Source organism: Gymnoscopelus microlampas (genome assembly GCF_963454915.1).
Source record: "Gymnoscopelus microlampas genome assembly, chromosome: 11".
Classification (NCBI taxonomy): Eukaryota; Metazoa; Chordata; class Actinopteri; order Myctophiformes; family Myctophidae; genus Gymnoscopelus; species Gymnoscopelus microlampas.
The window spans coordinates 12,021,384-12,048,033 of NC_139948.1; the positions used below are offsets into that span (position 1 = coordinate 12,021,384).

Below are 26,650 nucleotides of genomic sequence, written 5' to 3' on the forward strand. Positions count from 1 at the left end.
TATAGAGCCTGTAGCAACTCATAATGTAATAATGGCTCCCAGAAGTGAGCAAATGAAATGAGCAGGTGCAGGGCATGAGCTAACGACTCTGTTGCAGGCTGCCATTGGTGTCTCTCTATATAAAGGCCACTGTTGGCTAATGGAATCAGTTTCCCCCCAGACATGGAGGTGCTCGATCAGCACAGACCTGTAGCACGGGCAGAAGAGGAAGGATCTGGACTCAGGCAGGAATCAACCAGACCCCCACAAAAAAGAGACATTTGATCATTGACCCGCCCATAGTCCACTTCTCCTGCGGTTTTTGTGTGGTGTCTCCCACTTGTGGTACTTGAACTGTAGCCTTAGGCTTATTTGGTTACTCACAACTACTGTGTAACAACTGACTGAGATTAGTTAAATTATTCTCTCCGCCAGGCCGAAAGGCATGGCGAGAGAGTATGTTTTCCACCCCGTCCGTCCGTCCGTGTGTGTGTGTGTGTTCGTGTGTGTGTCCGTCCGTCCGTCCGTCCTGTCTGTGTGTTACCAGCTAATCTCTGGCACCGTTGGCCCGTTCGCTCCCAAACTGTGCACACACTCCCTGGATGCCAATTCAGAACCTCTGCCCCAATTTTTCACATGGGCCTGTTATAGCGCCACCAGGAGGCCAATTTGTGCAAAACACATTTTTTTACATTACTCCTACAGATTGTATCCAAACGTCATGCAAATCGGTACACAGTATCTGTATAGTCATGTGATCAACACGGATCTGTCCGATTTCCCATATTCCATCCTCATTGCCTATGGTTGGCTTCCAAAGTTTGCAGGATTGGTGCGTTTTGAACAAAAAGCCTCAAACTATGCACGCAGCTTGCAATTTCCGTGGAATTTCACACGCACATTCCCACTAGGCCGAGGAAGAAATGCCACCCTTTTCACATTGGCCTGTTATAGCGCCACCAGCAGGTCTAATTTAGCAAAATGGAACAAAATGCCTCAAATCATGAATGCAGTGTCTGATTGCCGTGAAAGACCTAAGGATAAATGGCACCCTTTTCACATAAGCCTATTATAGCGCCACCAGAAGGCCAGAATAACGTACCTGACCTGGCGGAGACCTGTGCTCCGAGGAGCACTTTTTCTAGTTAGAAATACATTTGGTTGATGGTCATATTATTCAGTTGTTCAGTGTGAGTTTGGAGTAGCCTGGGACCAGACGAATCTGCGAGTGCAAAAAAAAATTGCGCTCTGCGATTTGGGTCTGGCACCGCTCCATAGAGAATCCATATCCTGTTCCAGAAGACGTGGGGCACCAATCAGGGCCCAGTATTCGAATATGGGCGACTGTAAGAAGCACCAGACTCATATCCACGCAGTGATATAGTCTAGCTACGCCAGGCTAAGTTTGGAGTACAGTCTAAGAATGAAATGATACGCAGTGTCATTTGCCTACCTGTGGAGGGCAGCAATACACCCTGGTATAGTCTAGTCTGCCAGAATGTATCTAGTTTCAGCAAGATCATTGAGCACAGTTCAGTGTCACAATAATAACTAATGACCGTAATTAACACAGGCATTTTCCATGTTCCTGTAGCTAGGGTCACAGGTCACTCATCATATTTAAAGTGTATATATTATATCGTCGGTGTCCAGCCAGGACCAGCTAACTCCATTTTCAGTTGTTTTTTTTTTTGTTCATAAATCAAGGCTATTGAACACCCTTTAGGTCTGTGTAAAATATCAAAACATTTGAACCAATGAAAAGTATTAAAAAGCGCCTCTGACGAAAACTCCCAACTCCATTGGATCCTCAAACTGTCCGTCAAAAACAAACAACTCCCCCCTCTCCTCTACAGCGCTGCTTTTCAACAGCATGAGTAGAGCGCGTTGCGCAGTGAACGAGGAGGAGGACCACGTAAACAAGCTCCCCGTAGTCTGTTAAAACTGTGCAGTGTACCTGTTTATCAAACTTAGCACTGACGCTAATGTTATGAAAACAAGTAATTATATTTCTAAAATCTATTAAGTGTTTAATGAGGAGAGCAATGTGACAAGAAGAAAGGCGTTCATAGCATTTCTGTCGCGCTAGCTACTACCTCTTTGCAGAAGTTATTGTAATATTTAAAGTCCTGTTTATTATTGTAGGCCTATATAATAAGTGGCATGAAGCATCAGGGCATTAATTCACACGTTGTTGTGATGCATTGTGAGCTTGGAGATCCATTGTTAGCTTTTGAGAATTTGTACCCTTCAGAAACCTCTCCCTTAGCAGCGAGTGGAGCTATTGTTGTTTGGACACCTAACTCCACTTCAGCTTGATTTCTGCTCGTCTGAAACTGCTAACTCCACTTGCGCTGGGTAAAGTGTTGATTTACCCGCGATTTGGTTAAAGTGTTGATAATATAATGACACATGCAAGTATCTGACAATATATAAAGTCACTATACCAACTTTGATGAGGCAGTATTGCTTTGTTTTAAAAATATAAGGTTTTCTTCATTTCCTGAAAAACGCATATTTTGTTTTTGCGTTTCCTGAACAATGAGCGTTTTGGAGTTAGCAGTTTCTGGCTGGACAGCAGAGATATATAACCACCAGCTGTTATAGAAAACATGGCTACTCTTCGTTGAAATGTTTGAACTCAGCATAGCAACAACGGAATACTTGGTCCAGCAAAAAAAACATTGGAAATGTAAAACAACCAATGAGGCTCTACAACCTTACAACCTTTGACAGGTCACACCATTTTTGTCGACAGAGTTGCTTTAGTTGATATTGAATTTTGTTACTGAGCAGATCAGAACATAATGGAATGAATATGAATACAAAATATACTGGAATTATGAATTGACTGCACCACAATGGTGAAATATATGAAATGCACGGGGAGAGAAACGCAAACAAGTCTTAGTCTGATTAAAACAAATTTTATTGCAGCCATTGTAGAGAAGGGAATAACTCAGAGTCATGAACCAGTAGATATAAAACAGAGTCAGAACCAGATAGTCAGACAGGAAGGTTCAGGAGTCATGTAGTAATTGCTTAGTGTAATGTAAGACAGTGTGAAACAGAAACACTGGACTGGTATTTATACTGAGAGACTAATGATGGAATGCAATGTGTCAGTGACAGGATGTGAAAACATGACAGGATAGTTACTGACCACGAAAACAAACGAATTAATACAGATACGGAGATCAAGAAGGATACATGACACTTTAGGATGGGCTGTGCTGTGTACTTAATGTAAGTGATCTTTATGTAGGTATTATGTACACTAATGGATAATTTATACTTCAATGCATGGCCCGTGTTGTATCATGTTACGTTTCTCAGTTTTTGTTTTTTGGTCATACGACAATATTGTCAAAATATACATTTTGAGTGCTGAAATTGATCGATTGATTGATTGATTGATTGATTGATTGATTGATTGATTGATTACTTTATAGTCAGAAATGTAAACAGCACGTGCACAGTAAGACATTAAGGCTGAGAGGATAACGCATGCATTTCATGTCTCAGACAGGACTGTTCTGCCCCACTGAAACTACTCCTCTGTGTTTTCATCCTGGTCTCTTCTGCGTAGTGGTCTGATCTTCATACTGATAGACTTCAGACTGGCTCCTCCTCTCCATGCGTCCCATTCAAGACCAAAGGTACGTGTGTCACCAGCCAACAGATAAAGTCCATTGGGATTTGAAGTATCACAGTTTCCGTACCAGTACCCCCCCAGGTTGTCTTTAGCACAATGCAGAGAGGAGCTGTCTTGGTCAAGGTCTGGAGCGGAGAATCTCTGTCCATTGTGATGGCTTAGTGAGTCACCTGGGAGGAAAGAGTTAAAACGAGAACAGTACAGTACAACAATGACTACATCATCATCATCATCATCATCATCACATCATCATCATCATCAACAGCGTATATCTTTATAGCATATAGTTACCTAAAATGCAATAATATAGCACCTTTTAAAAGAACGGTACTGCTCTATATTTGATTGGTTGATTATTATTGATTAATTCTTTTATTTTAATTTCTATATATGTATTACTACATTTAACGGTTCTGTAAGTGATTTATTTCTGTTGAAACAAAACATGTTTTGGTTGAAAGTTTAAACTCTATATTCCAGTGTTTAATAAACAGAAAATTATCTTTCTGGTGGGTCACCAATTTCGAAATGTGAAAAACAGCAGAGGGTGCTGTTTTTCCTTTTTTATTTGACGATGGGTTCCCAGATTGCATAAACACTGATGATCCCAGATCATCAGTGTCAAAAAATAATGTCAAATGGGATCTATGATCTAATGCATATCAAACTGGGGGTCCTTCAAATGAAAAAAGTTTGAGAGTCACGCTAAAGGACCTTTTCATCTACAGTGTAAAGAGGACATGCAGGGTCTTCAACAACCAGTCAGTAGAACGTCTGTAACAGTCAGATAATAACATAAAGTGATTTAACAGTACGTACACCAGGCATTAGGTAGCGTTCACACTACCGTCCTTTAAAAAAAAGACCTGCTGTCACCATGAGGACCTGATTTGTTTGTGTTCAGGGTAACCAATAACAACTTCCTGTACTACACACAACACATTTACGAGATGGAAACACTTCATTTTACTAAATAGTTAAATCTTTATTGAGTTTTTATTCTTTTCATGAGATAATAAAGATTACGAATCAAACATATCATTAAAGTATGAATGTAAGTGTTTAACACTGCTGTCAGATGTCAAATCAACAGTAAACGTTACAGTCGTTAAAGGGCAAGACCACTTTGGTAGAGGTTTGGGTTGTGTAGTTACCTTGCCATTATGTAACTCCAAAGGTGGACAAGTAATCGAAAATAATTGCTCCATTGATTAGAAATTGATAATTCAAAATATGCTCTTCATTGACTTACATTGTACGGTAAAACAGCTCTCAAAGTCACTCTTTTAGCACTTAAACGAATGCAAACAAAGTTGATTCAGACAATATAGAACATCACCAAACCCAGTACTGTTTTTTTTTTAAATAAAAATGTCAACTTCTTGTTGATTTTACCATTTTTATTAAGAAGAAAACCCGGACTGGATCCGCGGATCCGGATCTTCAAATAGTAAAATCAACAGGAAGTTCAAATTTGTATTAAAAAATCAAACAGTATACTGGGTTTGATGATATTCTATATTGTCTGAATACATTTTGTTTGTGTTCGTTTACGTGCTAAAAGAGTGACTTTGAGAGCTGTTTTACCATACAATGTAAGTCAATGAGGAGCATATTTTGAATTATCAATTTCTAATCAATGGAGCAATTATTTTGTATTTCTCTTCCACCTTTGGAGTTACATCATGGCAAGGTAACTACACAACCCAAACCTCTACCAAAGTGGTCTTGCCCTTTAAGAAGCATTCAGGTCACATGATAAAAAAAAATGTCAGCACTTGTGCAGGAAACCGGGTTCAAATCCGGGGTAGAAGAGGAAAGTTACATAGTGCAGCTTTAATATAAAAACATGAATAAAATAAAAATCAACATGTTTATTCAACTTGAAATCCTTGAAAGAATAGTTTTCATTTGGATACCAATAAATAAGAACTTAAATAATACTACGTCAGATAACACTTGATTTATTGATTATTAAAATAAACATCCAGCCATTCAGATGCCGTGTTTAGTGGTCAGATGGGTGGGCCGCAAACACTTGAGATTTTCAAGCGGGTCCTGATCCAGAAAAGGTTGAGAACCACTGATCTATTAACTAATTACTGATATTTCTAATGACTTGATGAAACATAATGAGGTTGATAACGAATTACTGATATTTCTAATGACTTGATGAAACATAATGAGGTTGATAACTAATTACTGATAGTTATAATGACTTGATGAAACCTAATGAGGTTGGACAGAGACAAGGTCTAATCTGATCTGATCTTCAAACACAGATCAGTGATGATCTGTGGTCTCTTGTTTTCTGTAGGTGTCATTGTTCTGACTTGTATCATCATGAATGTTTTCACTGGAGACTTATTCAGCCTCTTCCAAACCTCTGTTGATGTTTCTAGTACATTGTACTTGTTCAGTGAAACGTTTAAAACCTTGACTGAGGTGATGGACATTTATGTAATGGGTGTGACATGAACTCCTTATGGCCAATTTATGCTTTGAGCAACAAGCGTCGAACGACGTGTCACGATACGAAAGTAGGCCTACCGTCGACAAAGAATGTGTCGCGGACGACCTCCACCAACAGTGTTGAGCATACCTAAACGCCTTTAGAGATCCACCTCATACACAGGTGGTCTCCTGTCTCTTCCTGCCGCTTCAGCACCTCCTTGGACATCCACCTCCTCATACAGGTGGTATTCTGTCTCTTCACTGGGTCCAGCTTCAGCGCCTCCTTGTTGATCTATCTCTTCATACTGGTGGTATTCTGTCTCTTCAGCTTCAGCATCGGAACGAGCAACATTATAATAAACTATCTCCACGTTCTCCCGTCGTACATTATAGTAAACCACGTCAATGCTCTGTGCTCCTGCACAACGCCTTCTGATGACCTGGAGAAACACAACAGCGACCAGCTTTAATTAACTGGCTCAAACGTGGCTCTTTTAAATAAAATAAAATGTCCGACTGCTTTACGTATTTACAGTGCAGTCTCATGTTGAATAAAGAAGTATAATTACCTTCCAGAGACGATAGAGGCCACCAGTTATTAGGATCAAAAGCAGCAGCCCTATGACTGTACATTTGAGGATGTTAGATGTCAGATGAGAAGCTGTGAGAGAAATATGTTAAATATGTGAGAAGATCAAGTCAAGAACAGCTCTAATTAAAAAGTGTATATTTGCTTAACATTTCTGAATGTATCTCACTCATATTTAAGGGGGGTTGGTTGAATTTCATATTATGACCATAATTCATGTTACCTGTGACAGTGAGAGAGAGGACCTCGCTCTTAGAGGAGAAGTGATGGGAAAAAACGTAGATGTGATAAACACAGCTGTAATGTCCCTGGTGGGTGTGGTTTGCTGCAGTAAACAGGAAGGTGGCAGATTGATTGACAGCTGTCTGTGTATGGTTTTGAGTTGTGTTGTATCCAGTGATGTTGTGTGTTGTGTTGTATCCAGTGATGTTGTGTGTTGTGTTATAACCAGTGATGTTGTCCGTTGTGTTGGATACAGTGATGTTGTGTGTTATGATGGATACAGTGAGGTTGTGTGTTGTAACCAGTGATGGTGTGTGTTGTGTTGTAACCATTGATGTTGTGTGTTTTGTTGTAACCAGTGGTGTTGTGTGTTGTGTTGTAAACATTGATGTTGTGTGTTGTGTTGTAACCAGTGAGGTTGTGTGTTGTGTTGTGTTGTAACCAGTGATGTTGTGTGTTGTGTTGTGTGAGTGATTGACAGCTGGCTGGGTGTAGGTGTGTGTTGTGTTGTGTGAGTGATTGACAGCTGGCTGGGTGTAGGTGTGTGTTGTGTTGGATCCAGTGAAGGTGAGGTTGAAGAAGCCTCCTGGGTACTGTGGCTGGATGGAACAGATGATGGTGAAGCTGGAACCAATGAACACATGCAGCCCCTGCTGCTGGCCCTTAGGAACCCCGTTCATGGCGGGTACAAAGGTGATGATTGGCTTAAACAGCAGATCTGTAATAACAAGGCAGAGGTGATTGGCTGAAAAAACAGATTTATAAACACAGAGAAAGAAAAATAGATGATTTTAAAGTTAGAGAGAATTATTTGAAATAAGTAAATCACAGAAATCCACACAAATATTAAGAATGTTATTTAGAAAGCATGTTTAGAAAGATGCTAGGTTCATTGCTTACCTGGTATCCTAATTTTTAGAGGCACTATATTTTTCTCTCTGCACTCAACTTATGTGAGACCTATGTGTTTACCTTGTTGTTTGTTTATTGGCCAGAGTTCATGCTTAATCTGCTTATTCTGATCTCACACTTGTAAGTTGCTCTGGATAAGAGAGTATGCTAAATGCCACAATTGTAATTGGTGGAGAAAGACAACACCACTATTGTATCTGATTCTAAACTGAGGAAAACTATGACAAAATACAGACTGAAGTCCAGATTTACATTCATCAGGTCATATCTAAATAATCAATACAACTTTTCATGTTTCTAAAACAGATTTGAATTAAAAAGCTACAACAGGTAATACAATACAATGTACTGTATATGTAATTAAGTATCAGTGGACGAGGGTGTTTATCATATTTTCAGTGCGCTAGACCTCTGGGAGATGGATTTCTGAGGTGGAGTACAACACTTACCATCAGCTCCCAGTATTTACAACAACACCTACCATCATCCACCACCAGTACTTACAACATCTACCATCAGCTCCCAGTACTTTTATTTTTTTAAATTTAGAGTGCTGCTGCTAACAATTCTAACAATGTCTGTGTTTAGACCTTCAAAGTCATCGTCTGTAAGTAGCCTAATCCAGTGTTTATCAACCACGGTAGAAGGTACACTTTTGTACCGCGGATACTTGCGAGGTGTACCGCGAGCTTTGAAGAAAGTGTGAAACCAGCCCCTCGAGAACAATAGCGCGATTGTCCGTCAATCGATACGGCCATCATCCGTTTCACACCCAGCCACGGCCGAGTCCTTTCAGTGCAGCGACCATCACCCATAGGAAAGCAAATATGTTGTCCTGTGCAGCCACTGCCAGTTTGATGCTAGCAGTTAGCGCATAGCAATGACATATGGTACTTTTTTGCCTTGAATATTCATGAAAGGCAGAGTGACATGGTTTGTTTTTTGCCTTGAAAACAATGAAAGGCATACAATGTTGCTATATTCAGTGTGCGAGAGTTTTAAAGTATTTTTTCTAAAAAGGACTCAAGTTTCAAACAAAGACATTTGTACTGGCTTAAAAAGTGTTTTTTTCTTTCTAAAACAGTTTCACACTAAGACTATTGTGGCCAATTTTTCCTATATATATTTTTTTAAATCTCTTGAGTTTTTAAAGTATTTTTCTGGGAAGGTGAATATACGCACCATATATCTAGGTGTGCCCTGGGATATTTTGGCTAAGCCAGGTGTACCTTGGCACCAAAAAGGTTGATAAACACTGGCCTAATCGTTTTACACAGATCATACTGTACTGTAGATCAATGTCTTCATTGTATTTTGGAAAGTACTGTACATTTCATCTGTTTTCAGTAACTTTGGCATGTGTGTTTTCTTTGCCTAGAGGATTTATCAGCTATTATCAGTTATTGTCTGTCATAGCATTTCATTGTTGCATCATGCTTATTGTACTGTTTTGTTTGTTTCTTCTCAGTTTCACTCAACTTCACTCACGTATTCACTTAAGTCAATGTCCGAATAAAGGAGCATGGATGCTACATCCTGACTCTGTCTGACTATATGAGTGTAGTTTGGTTGACTGCTTAATTGTGTAGCCTACCAGCACACACAACGAGAGCAGTACAATGGATTCAAACCCACAACCACCCGAGCACGTCATTGTTGAAGTCCTTGTTTTACCTGAACAGATAACCTCCAGTCTGGCAGTGGAATTACTAGACATCTTTGTTCCACACTCCCTCAGTGAAGACTCAGACCCAACACAGGAAGATGAAATCCACCATACAGGTTCATGTGTAGGACCAGAACTAATTTCTACTGAAACAGCAGAGCCACAGTCCAGCTGTCTACACACCACAGATGATGACTTCAGGTTCCAGTCAGACCAACCATCCACTGGTCTCCACTCTCCCTGGTCTTTAATCTCCAGTATACCAATACACTTACTGGTTCCTCCCACCAACCGGACATCACCAGTCTCTGTACAGAGAGAAGACAGTAAACAGTAAAAGAGAAAAAAAATCACGATGAAAAAAATATCGAAACCAAAGGTTTAGCTTGTCTTTTACCTGAGCAAGTGAGTTCAACAGTCTTGTCAGGTGAGCTTATGTTTCTAGTTGAGTTTGAGGTTCCACAGTCCAGGAGAACAGCCTCATTGCCTTCACACTGGAACTCTTTGGTCCACGTTGGAGTGTTCACTTCTCCATAGAGCGCCCCCTGGAGGACTGAAGGAGTCCCACAGCCAAGCTGCCTACAGACCACCACTGCATCCTGCTGGTCAAAGTCACCTTCACACACTGAGACCCACGACTCATTATACTTCATCTCTACTCTACCTGAACACATACTGGTCCCATTCACCAACCTCACAGACCCTGGGGGGAGAGAGAGAGAGAGAGAGAGAGAGAGAGAGAGAGAGAGAGAGAGAGAGAGAGAGAGAGAGAGAGAGAGAGAGAGAGAGAGAGAGAGAGAGAGAGAGAGAGAGAGAGAGACATAACATGTAGATTAATAATAAACCAGAAGTGTTATTTAGACACACAGCAAGTAATGGCTCCCATGGCTCATTTGATCAGGGCCAGTGTTTCCTGCGGTTTTGCCAAACACTGTAAATATGAATGTAGTTGAAGTAGTAGTTTGATACCTGAACAGATCACCTCCAGCATGTACAAGGAAGTAGCAGACATCTTTCTTCCACACTCCCTCAGTGAAGACTCAGACCCAACACAGGCAGATGTAATCCTCCATACAGGTTTATGTGTAAAACCAGAACTCCTTTCTGTTGAAACAGCAGAGCCACAGTCCAGCTGTCTACACACTACAGATGACGACTGCAGTTTCCAGTGAGACCAACCATCCACTGGTCTCCACTCTCCCTGGTGTTTCATCTCCAGTATACCAGTACAGTGACCGGTTCCTCCCACCATCCTGACATCATCAGACTCTGTAGAGATAAGAAAGTAAACGTAAAAAAAACAAAAACAGTATTACTTTCATTATGAAATGATGATCCAAATTAAAAGGTATAGTTTGTGTTTTACCCGAGCAGGTTAATCCAACAGTCTTGTCAGGTGAGCAGGTGTTTCTAGTTGAGTTTGAGGATTCACAGTCCAGGAGAACAGATTCATTGCCATCACACTGGAACTCTTCAGTCCACATTGGAGCTTTGATTTCTCCATAGAGCAACCACTGGATGACAGAAGGAGCCCCACAGCTAAGCTCCTTACAAACCACCTCTGCATCCTGCTGGTCAAAGTCACCTTCACACACTGAAACCCACGACTCATTAGACTTCACCTCCACTCTGCCTGAACACAAACTAGTCCCATTCACCAACCTCACAAACTCTGAAGAGAGAGAGAGAGAGAGAGAGAGAGAGAGAGAGAGAGAGAGAGAGAGAGAGAGAGAGAGAGATTTTATAATATTATTTTATCAATCCAATCCAATCTGTTGAAAATGGCTTGATTTCACACCAAAAAAATCCGAGCTAGATCTGCTTTTCTACAAATCCTAATGTAGGAATGGACGGAAGTGACGTTTTTTGGGATGACATCACATCTGTCCATTCCTTCTATCAGAGTCAATGGATCATTCCTAAGTTGCGTTAGAGTGCCCTCTTGTCGAATTTTCTAAAACTTTTTTTTTTTTATTAAATTGACATAGATCTACGTCAATGGTGAATCTGAAAGAATATTGATCTACGTCCCTGGCAGGCACATCAGAGGCAAGTTTAGGACCACAATGGAAACAAGCCCTCAGGGCTGGTTTGTGTTATCCTTTTAACATTGTTGTATAACTGTACCTCTGTACTTTTTCAAACTCTTAAAAAAGTATTCAATCAATCAATCAAAAGTAATTTTACTGAAACCCTAAACGTATAGACAGAAAGACAAATAACAATATACCTAAAACAAATACATCTGAAATGAGAGACTGTAAATACTGCTATCATTGTGTTACCTGAACAGGTCACTGTGGGTTTGCCTGTAATCAAACCTTTCCGTGTGATATGAGCAGTCTCCATTATGACACAGTCGCTCAGTGAAGACTCAGACCCAACACAGTAAGGTGTAATCCTCCATACAGGTTCATGTGTAAAACCAGAACTCCTTTCTGTTGAAACAGCAGAGCCACAGGCCAGCTGTCTACACACTACAGATGATGACTTCAGGTTCCAGTGAAACCCACCATCCACTGGTCTCCACTCTCCCTGGTGTTTCATCTCCAGTATACCAGTACAGTTACTGATTCCTCCCACCAACCTGACATCATCAACCACTATAAAGAATCAAGAGCGTAAACATTACATTTTAAAGAGTAATATTACTTTTATTATGATAAAAAAAAACTATTCGAAAGTGTAGCTTGTCTTTACCTGAACACGAGCAGGTGAGTCCAACGGTCTTGTCAGGTGAACAGCTGTTTCTAGTTGAGTTTGAGGTTCCACAGTCCAGGAGAACAGACTCATTGCCTTCACACTGGAACTCTTTGGTCCACATTGTGTGTGGACCAAAAATGTTCACTTCCCCATAGAGCGCCCCCTGGAGGACTAAAGTATCCCCACAGCCAAGCTCCCTACAGACCACCTCTGCATCCTTCAGGTCAAAGTCACCATCACATACTGAGACCCACGACTGATTAGACTTCACCTCCACTCTGCCTGAACACAAACCAGTCCCATTCACCAACCTCACAGACTCTGAGAGAGAGAGAGAGAGAGAGAGAGAGAGAGAGAGAGAGAGAGAGAGAGAGAGAGAGATGGTGTGGGGGGGAGAAAGAGAGAGAAATTATTTAGAAGGAAATACAATGTTTAGTGTCCCATCTTGTGCATTATATCGTGAGGAATAATTATATTTTAAAAGAGTATTTTAAACAACCAAAAGTAATTATTCATTAATACAAAATGTATTTGGGTCTGTACTTGGCCGTCTCCTTTTCTCTCTCGACAACAAATCACTTGGCTCTGTCATCTCTGCTCACAAGCTGTCCTATCACTGTTATGCTGATGACACTCAACTGCCCAACGACCCCTTTTCCCACCACTTCAAGCTCAATGCAGAAAAGACTGAGCTTTTCTTTTTCTCAGGTAAGTCCTGCCCTGGCCTCTATTTAAGCTGCCAAGAGCCTGGCTGTTGTCCAGGACAGTCTGCAGTCCTTCAAGGCACACGTTGCTGTGGTCACTCGCTCCTCTATGTTTACACTTTATAACGGAGGATCAGACCCTTCCTCACCCAGGAGTCTGGCCAGCTCCTTATCCAGGCCTCAGTTATCCCAAAGCTTGACTACTGTAACTCCCTCCATATTGGCCTCCCAGCATGCTCACTGAAGCCCCTCCTTGTGATCCAGAATGTCACAGCACGCCTGGTCTTCAACCAGCCACAATGTTCACGTCTATGTAAATATCGATTGACCAAGATACAGTATGTATTCTATGCAGACATAATATGTGAAACAAATACATTAGAACAAGTGGCCAAGATATTATCTTGGTCACGTGTTGTCAAGTTTTTGTTCCGTCGATTTGTTCTCAACCTCCTAGTTTTTGTATTGTTTTACTTGTTTAAAATGCACATCATTTAGATAGCATGTAATTTAGACATATGCTAGGTTCGTTTAGCTGGTATCTTAGAATCAAGAATCAATAATATTTTATTTGTCACTTATACAAGTACAAGCATTGAAATGTTGTTGGGACTTACTAGTTTATTTTAGGGACTACACTGTTCCCTCTACATTTCTTTCTGTATGGGTGTGATTATTTACCGTGTGACTACAGTTCATGCTTACTCTGCTTATTCCGATCTCACACTAAGTAAATTGCCCTGGATGATTTAATTGTGGACTTCACATGAAGAGGAATGGTACATTTTAAATAGCATGTTGATGCATGTTGATGCTATTTACCTACAAAATAAGTTTTATACATAAATTGAATACCCGAGTGGGTAATTAGATGATAGGCATCCATAATATTGTCACGTTATGGGTAAATCGTTATTGTGCAAATCAAATAAATCAAATCAACAACAGCAAATGATGAAGACAACTTTTATGTTGTTGATATATATATATATATATATATATTTTCTTACCTGAACAGTTGACCTTCAGTGTGAGAGTAGAATCATAAGACTTTACTGGTCCACACTCCTCCAGTGAAGACTCAGAGCCAACACAGGAAGATGGAATCATCCATCCAGGTTTGCGTGTAGAACTAGAAGTAAATTCTGCTGAAACAGCAGAGCCACAGTCCAGCTGTCTACACACTACAGATGATGAAATCCTGTTCCAGTCAAACCAAGCCAACACTGGTCTCCACTCTCCCTGATGTTTCATCTCCAGTATACCAGAACACTTACTGGTTCCTCCAACCAACTTGACATCTTCAGACTCTACACAGAGAGTAATAAGCAGTCAAAATGAATTACTTTCATTACAAGAGAAGAATACAATACATAATCAGGTTTAAGTTGTTTACCTGTTGAGTTGTGAGTTGGTTTAACTTGGAGAGCTGAGGAGAAAAATCATAAATAAATGATTCTCAATGTAGCATATATCTGTCTGTCTGTCTGTCTGTCTGTCTGTCTGTCTGTCTGTCTGTCTGTCTGTCTGTCTGTCTGTCTGTCTGTCACCCTCTCTTTTGCTTTCTCTCTCCCTCTATCATAAATGTATGGGTACATAAATAACCTTATACATTTATACATTAATCAAGAGCTTTTGGTAAGCGCCTTTTTTCACAAACACCTCTGAGTCTGTGTATGAACTGTGAGGTACGTGTGTGTGTGTGTGTGTGTGTGTGTGTGTGTGTGTGTGTGTGTGTGTGTGTGTGTGTGTGTGTGTGTGTGTGTCTGTGTGTGCGTGCATGCGTGAGCGCGCGGGCACGTGTGTGTGTGTGTGTGTGTGTGTGTGTGTGTGTGTGCGTGCGCGGGCATGTGTGTGTGTGTGTGTGTGTGTGTGTGTGTGTGTGTGTGTGTGCGTGTGTTTGTGTGTGTGGGCGTGTGCATGTGTGCGTGCGTGTACATTAAAATAAAGTAGTAAGTAAAGCAAAATAACAGTCCTGGAGGTGTAGGCAGAAATGTTTTGTGTTGTTCTTGCATAGATTTCATTTTACTGTTTTTTTACTTTACTTAAAGGTTCAACACTTATGGTGACTTAATAACATTGTAATGCTTTATAACAGTGATTATTATGCATTTTAAAATGATCATAATGTATTATAACCATGACAATTATAACACTATGATGCTGGCCAAAATAAAAAGGTCTGTTCAGTAATTATGAGTGGGGCGGCGGTGGCTCAGGAGGTAGATTGGCTGCTTTGGAGTCGGAAGGTTACCGGTTCGATCCCGGGTTCCCCCAGAGTTAGTGTCAAAGTGTCCTTGAGCAAGACACTGAACCCCTAACTGCTCCCAATTAACAAGTTTCTTCCCAGTCGGTGTGTGCATGTGTGTGAATGGGTGAATGTATAACATTGTTAAGCACTTTTGATAAATGCGCTATATAAATGCACCATTTACCATTATAATACTTTATAATCATTATAACATTATTTCTGTTATGAGTATTGTTATTAGTGCTTATAGCTATAATGATACTGTATTATAAGCAGATTATAATGCATTCATACTCATACTTAACTGATTATGAAATATTTCATACTGTGTTGTTATTATTGTGATAAATCATTTATCAGTGTTTTTAGAATGCGTAGAAGTATTCATTGTAATCACTGTAAACAGTAACAATAAAGCAGGACTACTGAGGTAATGTTTCAGTCTCTACTCACGACAGTCAGCGTGTTCGTCCCCACAGTCATCTACTGTGTCACATTTCCATGAGAATGGAATGCATGTGTCATTCTGACAAACAAACTGAAGGGGGAGACAGAGGATTATGTTCATAATCAGTAATGTATCAAAAACAGACATGACATGAGACATAAAGTCATACAGAGTAACACAAGTGAAGCTGAGGTGAATCACCTGGCTGGCAGTGCAGCTGGACATGCACTGCTTGTTGTCAGCTGTCACATAGAAGTCGGTGGGACAGGAACACTTATAGCCCCCTCCAGGTGAGAGCAGACACAGGTTACTGCAGCCTCCATTGTTGATCTGACACGGATGACCAGACACTGCAGGGTGGAGAAAACATGCTCACATGTATTGAATAGAGAACACACACACACCTATATGTTACAACAGTGCTTTATAAACCTTTTGTGCTCATGAATGTGTCAGTAAGTAAAAAATAAGAACACCTGTATAGGCCTATAGTAAATATAGCTGATGTACAAGTTCACAACTCATCCCATCACGATGTATTGTGAGCTTATACATCTACTATTTATTTATTTATCCATTTGTTTATTGGGGGGGGGGGGGGGGGGTTAATAGAATAGATATTTCCGCCTTAAATAAAAGCAAGTACAAGCTTGCCTATAATAACAGAATAGGGAGACCAGGTTGTTTATATACAGTAGCACTTTTTAAAACAGGTCAAATGATACAATAATACACAATGAATGCAGGTCATAAAACAGCAGGAAGAGTAATAATAAGAGTGTTGTATACAGTAGGTGGTACAGACCCTCAGGTTGTCTATAGGGGTGGTACATGTGGATGTCAAATGGAATGATCAGGTTGCTGATGAGACTGATGTTGTTGGTTCCCTGAGTCTTGTTGGCTCTGTAGATGGATCTGGTATTCATGTCTGTCCAGTAGATGTGATCCTCAAACAGAGTAATAGCCAAGATTGGGCCTTCAAGATCCTGACTCACAACTACAGACGCACAAAACCAAATAGTCAGACTATAATAAACATGAACGTACAAAGTATGATAACAAATATTACAATAAGAGTGAAAATGCATCCGTAAAGTATATAAGAGTAACATTGCTCTCAAATCTTTCCTTGCCTCCTTCTTACACTTATTTAAACCAGATTAACTATTAAATACATGACAACGTAAAAAAGTCTGTCTATGTGTGTGTGTGTATGTGTGTGTGTGTGTGTGTGTGTGTGTGTGTGTGTGTGTGTGTGCGTGCGTGCGTGCGTGCGTGCGTGCGTGCGTGCGTGCGTGCGTGCGTGCGTGCGTGCGTGCGTGCGTGCGTGCGTGCGTGTGTGTTTGGACCTGTGTGTCTGTTGGTTCCATCCAGGTTGGCAAACTCAATGTATTTCTGCTCGTTGGTCCAGTAGATGTGATCACTGATGTAGTCTAACGTCAGGCTGTAGGGCTTGGAGATCCTTCACGATGACTCTCCTGTTGGTGCCGTCCATCCCCATCCTCTCTATGTGGGGGTTGTTGCCCCAGTCTGACAAGTACAAGTATCTGTCAGGGAGACACTGTGTCAGGGTCACTATTCACAAGTAATCACACATACAGTAGACTGAAAGAACGAGCCCAATCGATGGTCTTGAAGGGCGGATCCAAACCCAGGCGCTGGATTCCAACGCCGCTTCCTATTGCTTCACCAATCTATGTATATATATATATATCTCTGCTGTCCAGCCAGAAACTGCTAACTCCAAAACGCTCATTGTTCAGGAAACGCAAAAACAAAATATACGTTTTTCAGGAAATGAAGAAAACCTTATATTTTTAAAACAAAGCAACACTGCCTCATCAAAGTTGGTATAGTGACTTTATATATTGTCAGATACTTGCATGTGTCATTATATTATCAACACTTTACCAAATCGCGGGTAAATCAACACTTTACCCAGCGCAAGTGGAGTTAGCAGTTTCAGACGAGCAGAAATCAAGCTGAAGTGGAGTTAGGTGTCCAAACAACAATAGCTCCACTCGCTGCTAAGGGAGAGGTTTCTGAAGGGTACAAATTCTCAAAAGCTAACAATGGATCTCCAAGCTCACAATGCATCACAACAACGTGTGAATTAATGCCCTGATGCTTCATGCCACTTATTATATAGGCCTACAATAATAAACAGGACTTTAAATATTACAATAACTTCTGCAAAGAGGTAGTAGAATAGCGCGACAGAAATGCTATGAACGCCTTTCTTCTTGTCACATTGCTCTCCTCATTAAACACTTAATAGATTTTAGAAATATAATTACTTGTTTTCATAACATTAGCGTCAGTGCTAAGTTTGATAAACAGGTACACTGCATAGTTTTAACAGACTACGGGGAGCTTGTTTACGTGATCCTCCTCCTCGTTCACTGCGCAACGCACTCTACTCATGCTGTTGAAAAGCAGCGCTGTAGAGGAGAGGGGGGAGTTGTTTGTTTTTGACGGACAGTTTGAGGATCCAATGGAGTTGGGAGTTTTCGTCAGAGGCGCTTTTTAATACTTTTCATTGGTTCAAATGTTTTGATATTTTACACAGACCTAAAGGGTGTTCAATAGCCTTGATTTATGAAAAAAAAAAAAAACTGAAAATGGAGTTAGCTGGTCCTGGCTGGACACCGACGATATATATATATATATATATATATATATATATATATATATGAAATTGAAAACAAAAAGTGAAAACTAAATAAAAATAGAATCTAATCTCTATATAGAATACAGTATTATGATGGCATTAGACTGCTGCTTAAAGTGCCTCGATGCAGCCACAGTCAGTGTTGGTGAACCACCTGCTCTGCTGTGCTGCAGAACCTCATGTACAAATAGAGTCATTTTAACTCTGACAAACACTGTACTGAGTTCTTTCAGGTTTTACTCTAAACTGTGGAACCATACATTGTCATGTAAGACTGTATGTAGCAGTAGTGGCTCAGAGCCTCTGCCTGATGAGATAAAACCCTAATATCTCCCGCAGGCTATAAGGATTTACCTTTAGTCTAGCGGTTAAGATGTTGGCTTTGCTCGTGGGAGACCCAAGTTTGAATCCCGGGTGTTATGATTTTATATGGACTCTGTCTGCCGTTGTTTGTTTTTTTATTTTTCTGTGTTATTGTTGCAATGGACCATGTGTCCTTACTACACTTGTGATTTATTGATTAAGTAAAAATACAAACAGTGCTCTTACCCGTAGCGTACATCCACAGCTATGGATCGTGGATGGTCCAGGTCAGTGTTGACCAGGACTGTTGGGTACGACCCGTTTAGTTTGGACACCTCTATGGTGTCCTGCCCAGGGTCACACCAGTAGAGGTTTCCTCCCACCCAATCAACAGCTAGACTCGCTGGTGTGATGGTCGACTTGTTGTGAAGGACCTGTCAATGAACCATACATGCACTCTGAATATACTCACTATGCCTTCATTCTTGATAGTGTAGAGCAACTTGGTGCGCGCGCGCGTGTGTGTGCGTGCGTGCGTGCGTGCGTGCGTGCGTGCGTGCGTGTGTGTGTGTGTGTCCTGGGGACTTGTTTCCATTGTGGTCCTATGTATTTAATCCATCAACAGAGCATACAAAATAACACAATAATACGTCAAATACAAACACTATGATACAAAAGAGATGGAAAAATACATCTACCTTCCTTTAGATCTCCTGATAGATGTTTTTTTCAGGCCAGTTTTGAAAGAAACCAGTGTTACACATCCTTTAATGGATGCTATCAGGGAATTCCACATTTTGCAGTAGAATGAGAACTTTCCCATGTTTGTTCTAAATGTGGGTGTTACCAGATCATGGTGGCGCCCTCTAGTGGTGTGGCTGTGGGTGTCACTCACTTTGGAGAAGTAGTTTGACAGGTATGAGGTATTAGAAATTGTAGAACCACTACACTAACTGAACAAACAACAAACAACAGGCACCTTGTGTTTATGTTTTATATTTAACACTGATATCAGTGTTAAATATCAAGTATTTTAAATACTAGTGTAAGTAGCTGAATCATGAGCATGTTGTAAACAAGTATCCGTCATTCATCCTCATAGTTGTCATTGTCACACTGACCTGAACGTCACTGCCGTTGATGTGCATACGACTGATCATGGTGTGCGGGTGGTCCCACTCTGTCTCCTCCACTTCGTCAAGTGGACCACCCGGTCTCACACTGATGGTGGTGTGCAGCCCACCTGGCTCCTCTATCCAGTAGATCATCTGCTGCTGATAGTCAAAGTCCAGAACCACTGCGGCCTTCAAGTCCTGTCACACCACAGCAGTTGTGTTAGTCTCAGACTGGAATACATTCAGTGGCGTGCACAGACATTTTGAGGGGCAGGTGCTCAAGTAAATTATACTTTTTTTTGTTTACTTGGTCTGCTCTTTTTTCCCTCTACACCTATACCTCTTTGCCAAAAATAGCCGATCTACAAGTAGATCTGCTATTTTTGGGTTTCGAGTGGTTATGGTAAAAAGAAAAATCATATCACATAAAGATTTGGCGGACCCCCTGTAGTAACTCTGAGGACCCCCTAGGGGTCCCGGACCCCCTGTTGAAGACTCCTGCTGTAAACTGAGAAAAAAAAAATCATTTTTTTCCCTATTTTTTCAAAAGGGCACTTCTGGTCAAGAGGGCAAAGGGCAAGTGCTCTAGCGCCACCTAGAGTCTATCTGTGCACGTCCCTGAATACATTCCAGCATGTCAAAAGCAATGTGTGTAGAATATTGTATAGGATTACATAGGATGTGTTGTTATGCCTAATGGTTTTCACCTGTTTGAGCACTGTGGAGCTGGAGCCGTTCAAGTTGATCCTCATCAGGTTGGTGTTCGCTACGATGAGGAAGGGCTCCACCTCTAGTAAAAGTGAGACATTCTCATTCCAATTAACTCTCTCTCTCTCTCTCTCTCTCTCTCTCTCTCTCTCTCTCTCTCTCTCTCTCTCTCTCTCTCTCTCTCTCTCTCTCTTTCTCTCTCTCTCTCTCTCTCTCTCTCTCTTTCACATAAATAAGTATAAATGTGGACGTGTTAACTTGTTTCCGTTGGGGTCCTTGAATTAATTTCACTAGACCATACCCGGTCGGCGCAGCGCATCCGTGGGGGGATATGCGCACATGATCTGGCAACCCGGGAGGCAGTTCGTCCCATAGCTGGGCAGGCCCGTAACCATGGCGACAGTGTTTGACACAAAAACGCTAATAAGAAGCTGAGATTTGATGAAATTGAAAAACGGGCTTCACAGTTAAGTTCAGATGGTAATGGTCAATGGCTGTGTGCAAAATCAGAGCAATTGGTCCAGCCACTGAGGAGAACCGGGTAGCTTCACCTACTCACTCACTCACTCACCACTACAGACAGAGGTTACTAGAATTATAATAGGATAGACATATATAGTAGCAACCAAACAGTTCAAAAATCAACATAAAAATACAGAGAAAAAATACAACTATGTATAGGGTTGCCAACATCCAGAATTGGAGAAACGGGACACATGCACGCGCGCGCAGGGCGCGTGCATGGGTCCCTCGTGCGCGCGCGCTTTTTTTCGGGTTTCCCGCGGATAAAGTTACCTTTTTTGTGACTTTATTTTGGTTTTAGGGTTAGGGTTGGGTTAGGGTTATGTGATGTTAATTATTTTGGGGGAAGACCCGACTTCTCCTCTTTCATTATCACCTGCTCCTCCACCGGCAATGCTCATTTTCCCACACGACCGAACAGGCTGCTGACATGCCACACAAACAATGATGCCGCGCCCACCGGAGAAAATCTCACACACACACACACACACGCACGCACGCACGCACGCACGCACGCACGCACGCACGCACGCACGCACGCACGCACGCACGCACGCACGCGAGCACTGTGCCTGCCCTGTCAACTGAGCGGTCCTAGCGCCCTTCGCATACAGCACACAAACACGCAGCCAGACACACTGCATTGTGCGCAAACAGAAATATATATATATATTTTTTCCCTTTACACCGGAGTCCGGGACAAACAAAGTCCCGTACGGGACACGCCCCTTTTGGCTCAAATACGGGGCGTCCCGGCTAATACGGGACGGTTGGCAACCCTAATTCTATGTACAAAAAAAAAAGCATGAAAAATAAAAATAAAAAATATATACAAAAAAGGGGAGGGGGGTCTTCTGTCTACCGGGAAACTGGTACTACCTCCTCTTATGGCCTCCAGAAAGATGAGTTTTTAGGGCTGTTTTAAATGAGCATCGGGCAAATCTGCATTTACACTTTTGAAGACCAGTCCCATTTTAGTTGTTTAACCCTGTCTTCCACCCTGAGCCAGCCTAGGCTGGCAAAGTGAGTGGGAGAGAGGTGGGTCATGGGCCCCAGTCTGAGAAGTAGTCGAATCAGTTTGTTTTGGGAGGTCAAAAAGGGGCTGAATCAGGGCCCCTGAGAGGGGCCTGAGGGTTGATAAAGGAGGAAACATAGACCTGCAGCTGATCGTCCTGTGACAATAGAGAAAGGGCGTAGGGAGGAGTCGAGGAGGAGTCAGCTACCAGTGACGTAGTTGCGGCGGGCCCGGCGGCCATCTTAATTAGGGTCGCATCAACATCAACATTGACAGTTACTCATAACGTGTCCTGAACGCACAGTCTGTGTAAAGTCTACAACACATTTAAGGACATAAGATGGACCGGGCAATGCGTGACAGAGACATACCATACAGAGAGAAGTTGAACGCGGACGCAAAGGCACGCTACCTGGAAAAAATGTCATTACATCTGTGCCCCAGATCATGTAATGACAGTGCCCAGTCAGAGTCACAATCATTCATTTCATAGACTGGTTCTGAAAATAAAATATAGTCATCTTGATTATTTACATATTATTATTAATATTATTAGCAAAGTATTATTATTATTGTTCATTCATTAATCATTGATTAATGTGGGGGTGGGGGAGGGGTGAAGCTGTTGTCCTGCGTCGACGCCAAGCGGTAGTGCCAGGAGATAGGAAAAAGCAGGGGAAAAAAACACTGTTTCCCTGTAATTCCCTCTGAGAAATGCCCTGCGGTTGTCTTGGGCCCATGTGGCGCATGGGGAACTCCTCTCGACGGCGCTGTACGCGGCGCTGTACGCTAATAAGAAGCTGAGATTTGATGAAATTGAAAAACGGGCTTCACAGTTAAGTTCAGATGGTAATGGTCAATGGCTGTGTGCAAAATCAGAGCAATTGGTCCAGCCACTGAGGAGAACCGGGTAGCTTCACCTACTCACTCACTCACTCACCACTACAGACAGAGGTTACTAGAATTATAATAGGATAGACATATATAGTAGCAACCAAACAGTTCAAAAATCAACATAAAAATACAGAGAAAAAATACAACTATGTATAGGGTTGCCAACATCCAGAATTGGAGAAACGGGACACATGCACGCGCGCGCAGGGCGCGTGCATGGGTCCCTCGTGCGCGCGCGCTTTTTTTCGGGTTTCCCGCGGATAAAGTTACCTTTTTTGTGACTTTATTTTGGTTTTAGGGTTAGGGTTGGGTTAGGGTTATGTGATGTTAATTATTTTGGGGGAAGACCCGACTTCTCCTCTTTCATTATCACCTGCTCCTCCACCGGCAATGCTCATTTTCCCACACGACCGAACAGGCTGCTGACATGCCACACAAACAATGATGCCGCGCCCACCGGAGAAAATCTCACACACACACACACACACGCACGCACGCACGCACGCACGCACGCACGCACGCACGCACGCGAGCACTGTGCCTGCCCTGTCAACTGAGCGGTCCTAGCGCCCTTCGCATACAGCACACAAACACGCAGCCAGACACACTGCATTGTGCGCAAACAGAAATATATATATATATTTTTTCCCTTTACACCGGAGTCCGGGACAAACAAAGTCCCGTACGGGACACGCCCCTTTTGGCTCAAATACGGGGCGTCCCGGCTAATACGGGACGGTTGGCAACCCTAATTCTATGTACAAAAAAAAAAGCATGAAAAATAAAAATAAAAAATATATACAAAAAAGGGGAGGGGGGTCTTCTGTCTACCGGGAAACTGGTACTACCTCCTCTTATGGCCTCCAGAAAGATGAGTTTTTAGGGCTGTTTTAAATGAGCATCGGGCAAATCTGCATTTACACTTTTGAAGACCAGTCCCATTTTAGTTGTTTAACCCTGTCTTCCACCCTGAGCCAGCCTAGGCTGGCAAAGTGAGTGGGAGAGAGGTGGGTCATGGGCCCCAGTCTGAGAAGTAGTCGAATCAGTTTGTTTTGGGAGGTCAAAAAGGGGCTGAATCAGGGCCCCTGAGAGGGGCCTGAGGGTTGATAAAGGAGGAAACATAGACCTGCAGCTGATCGTCCTGTGACAATAGAGAAAGGGCGTAGGGAGGAGTCGAGGAGGAGTCAGCTACCAGTGACGTAGTTGCGGCGGGCCCGGCGGCCATCTTAATTAGGGTCGCATCAACATCAACATTGACAGTTACTCATAACGTGTCCTGAACGCACAGTCTGTGTAAAGTCTACAACACATTTAAGGACATAAGATGGACCGGGCAATGCGTGACAGAGACATACCATACAGAGAGAAGTTGAACGCGGACGCAAAGGCACGCTACCTGGAAAAAATGTCATTACATCTGTGCCCCAGATCATGTAATGACAGTGCCCAGTCAGAGTCACAATCATTCATTTCATAGACTGGTTCTGAAAATAAAATATAGTCATCTTGATTATTTACATATTATTATTAATATTATTAGCAAAGTATTATTATTATTGTTCATTCATTAATCATTGATTAATGTGGGGGTGGGGGAGGGGTGAAGCTGTTGTCCTGCGTCGACGCCAAGCGGTAGTGCCAGGAGATAGGAAAAAGCAGGGGAAAAAAACACTGTTTCCCTGTAATTCCCTCTGAGAAATGCCCTGCGGTTGTCTTGGGCCCATGTGGCGCATGGGGAACTCCTCTCGACGGCGCTGTACGCGGGGAATTCCTTGTGACGTCGTCGGCCAGATTTCCTCATGCGATGGACCGTTGAGAACGCGGGTCTTGGCACCAACACAGTCGTTATCCGGGACAAATAATAATCCATCCTTGTTTCTCCAGTACTGCTGGGGTTCGTTCTTATCAGGTGAGGTGGTCCGTGGCCAAACACAAGTTATTTGTCTACATGCTGTGGACCGGGCTTTGTCAAACGTGGCTGTCGCATGTAAGCAGCTGTGATGTTGTTTTGGCCATTGAAGTTGAGATCATAGTGATTCTCCGTGCTCTTCACGGTCGGTGGTCCGGGATTAGGATGTACATTTCCCGATAACAATAGACTCAAACAAATGATCTTTCTTACTGTTAGGCCGTCAAGCTGGCTTGGGGTTCTGCTCCGTGTTTGTACCGGTTTTCGCTCGCCGAAAACGTTAAAAAGTAACAACGCCGCTTTTACATTACATTACAGTCATTTAGCAGATGCTTTTATCCAAAGCGACTTACAATAAGTGCATTCAACATAGGTAGGGAACGAAAACTACTAATCACCAGAGGTCTTAAGTGCATTTTCTGCAAAAACAAGCAACCAAGAGCATACCAAGCGCTAAGGTAAAAGTGCAATATATCAGCTACCTATTTCCTTAAACAGATGAGACAAAATAGCTAAATCAAATGAGCAGGAGCTAAAACAAATAATTGTATCGACTAAACAAGATCCAATAAAACAATACAACAATAAAACAAGCGTTCGTACAACTAGTTAACAACAAGTAGGCCAGGCAAAGAGGAAGGGTAGTGTTTCCTGAAGAGGTGGGTTTTCAGCCTGCGGCGAAAGATGGGCAGTGACTCTGCTGTCCTGACATCAGTGGGAAGTTCATTCCACCATTGTGGGGCCAGAACAGAAAAAAGTCGTGACCGTGTGGATCGGCCAGAAGGACCCTTGAGTGACGAGGCAATCAGTCGCCCCGAGGTGGCAGACCGAAGTGGTCGGGCAGGGGTGTAGGCATCGACCATAGCCCGGAGGTAAGAAGGAGCTGTTCCTTTCACTGCCCTATAGGCTAGCACCAGGGTTTTAAACTGGATGCGAGCCGATACGGTGAGCCAGTGTAGAGAACGGTGCCGCTTCTTGTGGTATATCTCTGTTTGCACTCGTTCTCTGTTGGAGCTGCACATTGTGGGATTCGATGAAGATCAATCCTTGCAAAATAGCAGCGTAGCACAGCACCAAATAGTTGATGGCTTTGATGATTTTTTTAAGGCAAAGGTGTTGTTGCCGTTGAAGAATAGAGCACGGGGTTGAATGCAGGAGAGAACAAAAAATGCGACTGTCCCCGTTGAAAGCCATCTCACTATTGCCTCCCTTTGTCAAACTGACACAGTGAAGCTGCTGTATCTACTTACTCACCTTTTCCATTCACTTTAAATACAAAATATCAACCTATTTACGATCAGTGATCAGTGTTGTAGTGGGTCGTTCTTTTTTTGTGCGGCTGGGATTTAATGGTGTCATCACACATTTTGAAAAAGAGCAATCAGTCAGTCGGATGGACGGACAGACCTACCTGTTTTGTTGTGTGTTGGTTTAGCCTGGGGAGCTGAGGAGAAACATGACAAACTAAGTGAGCTTCAATGTAACAGCTGGCTGGATGTAATTGTGGTTTATTGTTGAAATACAGGAAAATATGTCCTTTGTTTCTCCTCTATGCTGCAATATATATTTGACATTCACAGGGCGGGAATGACGAACTGTGATTTCTATCAGAGCTCACATAAAATAAAAATTAGCTGAAAAGCAATAGTTTGTTGTAAATTAACAGGTTGGTTGTCATTTTGTGATTAAGTCACACACGTTCACCACCAACAAACTAATATAATTATCCTTCAACCTAAATTGGCTGTGGAACACGGCTGCCAAGTTGTCCAATAACATGAGAGAAGTTTTCAGGGGTCAAGTGGCCCTTAGAAAAGGACATTTGGGCTGCAGAGCTGCTTGTGAGAGCTAAGATTGACTAAAAAGTTAACATTTATTTGATGTCATCCTATATTGAACAACACTCACTGATGAAGACAATGAGAAAGAG

At 42.1% G+C, this 26,650-nt stretch overlaps 2 protein-coding genes across 2 annotated transcripts in view; both read right to left on the reverse strand.

Moving 5' to 3' along the window:
• Window positions 1–26,650, reverse strand: part of LOC311054600 (coagulation factor XI-like) — a gene marked incomplete at its 3' end in the record, with an annotated part of 264,875 nt that overhangs the window by 121,469 nt on the left and 116,756 nt on the right. The window lies entirely within an intron of this gene.
• LOC311056020 (uncharacterized protein) lies at window positions 5,923–9,606 on the reverse strand. Its single transcript, XM_084072362.1, has 4 exons — window positions 9,486–9,606; window positions 6,901–7,617; window positions 6,658–6,749; window positions 5,923–6,528 (listed from the first exon to the last, which is right to left on the reverse strand). The coding sequence occupies exons 1-4, from the start codon at window positions 9,526–9,528 to the stop codon at window positions 6,247–6,249; spliced, it is 1,134 nt and encodes a 377-aa protein (XP_083928488.1). The 5' UTR covers window positions 9,529–9,606; the 3' UTR covers window positions 5,923–6,246.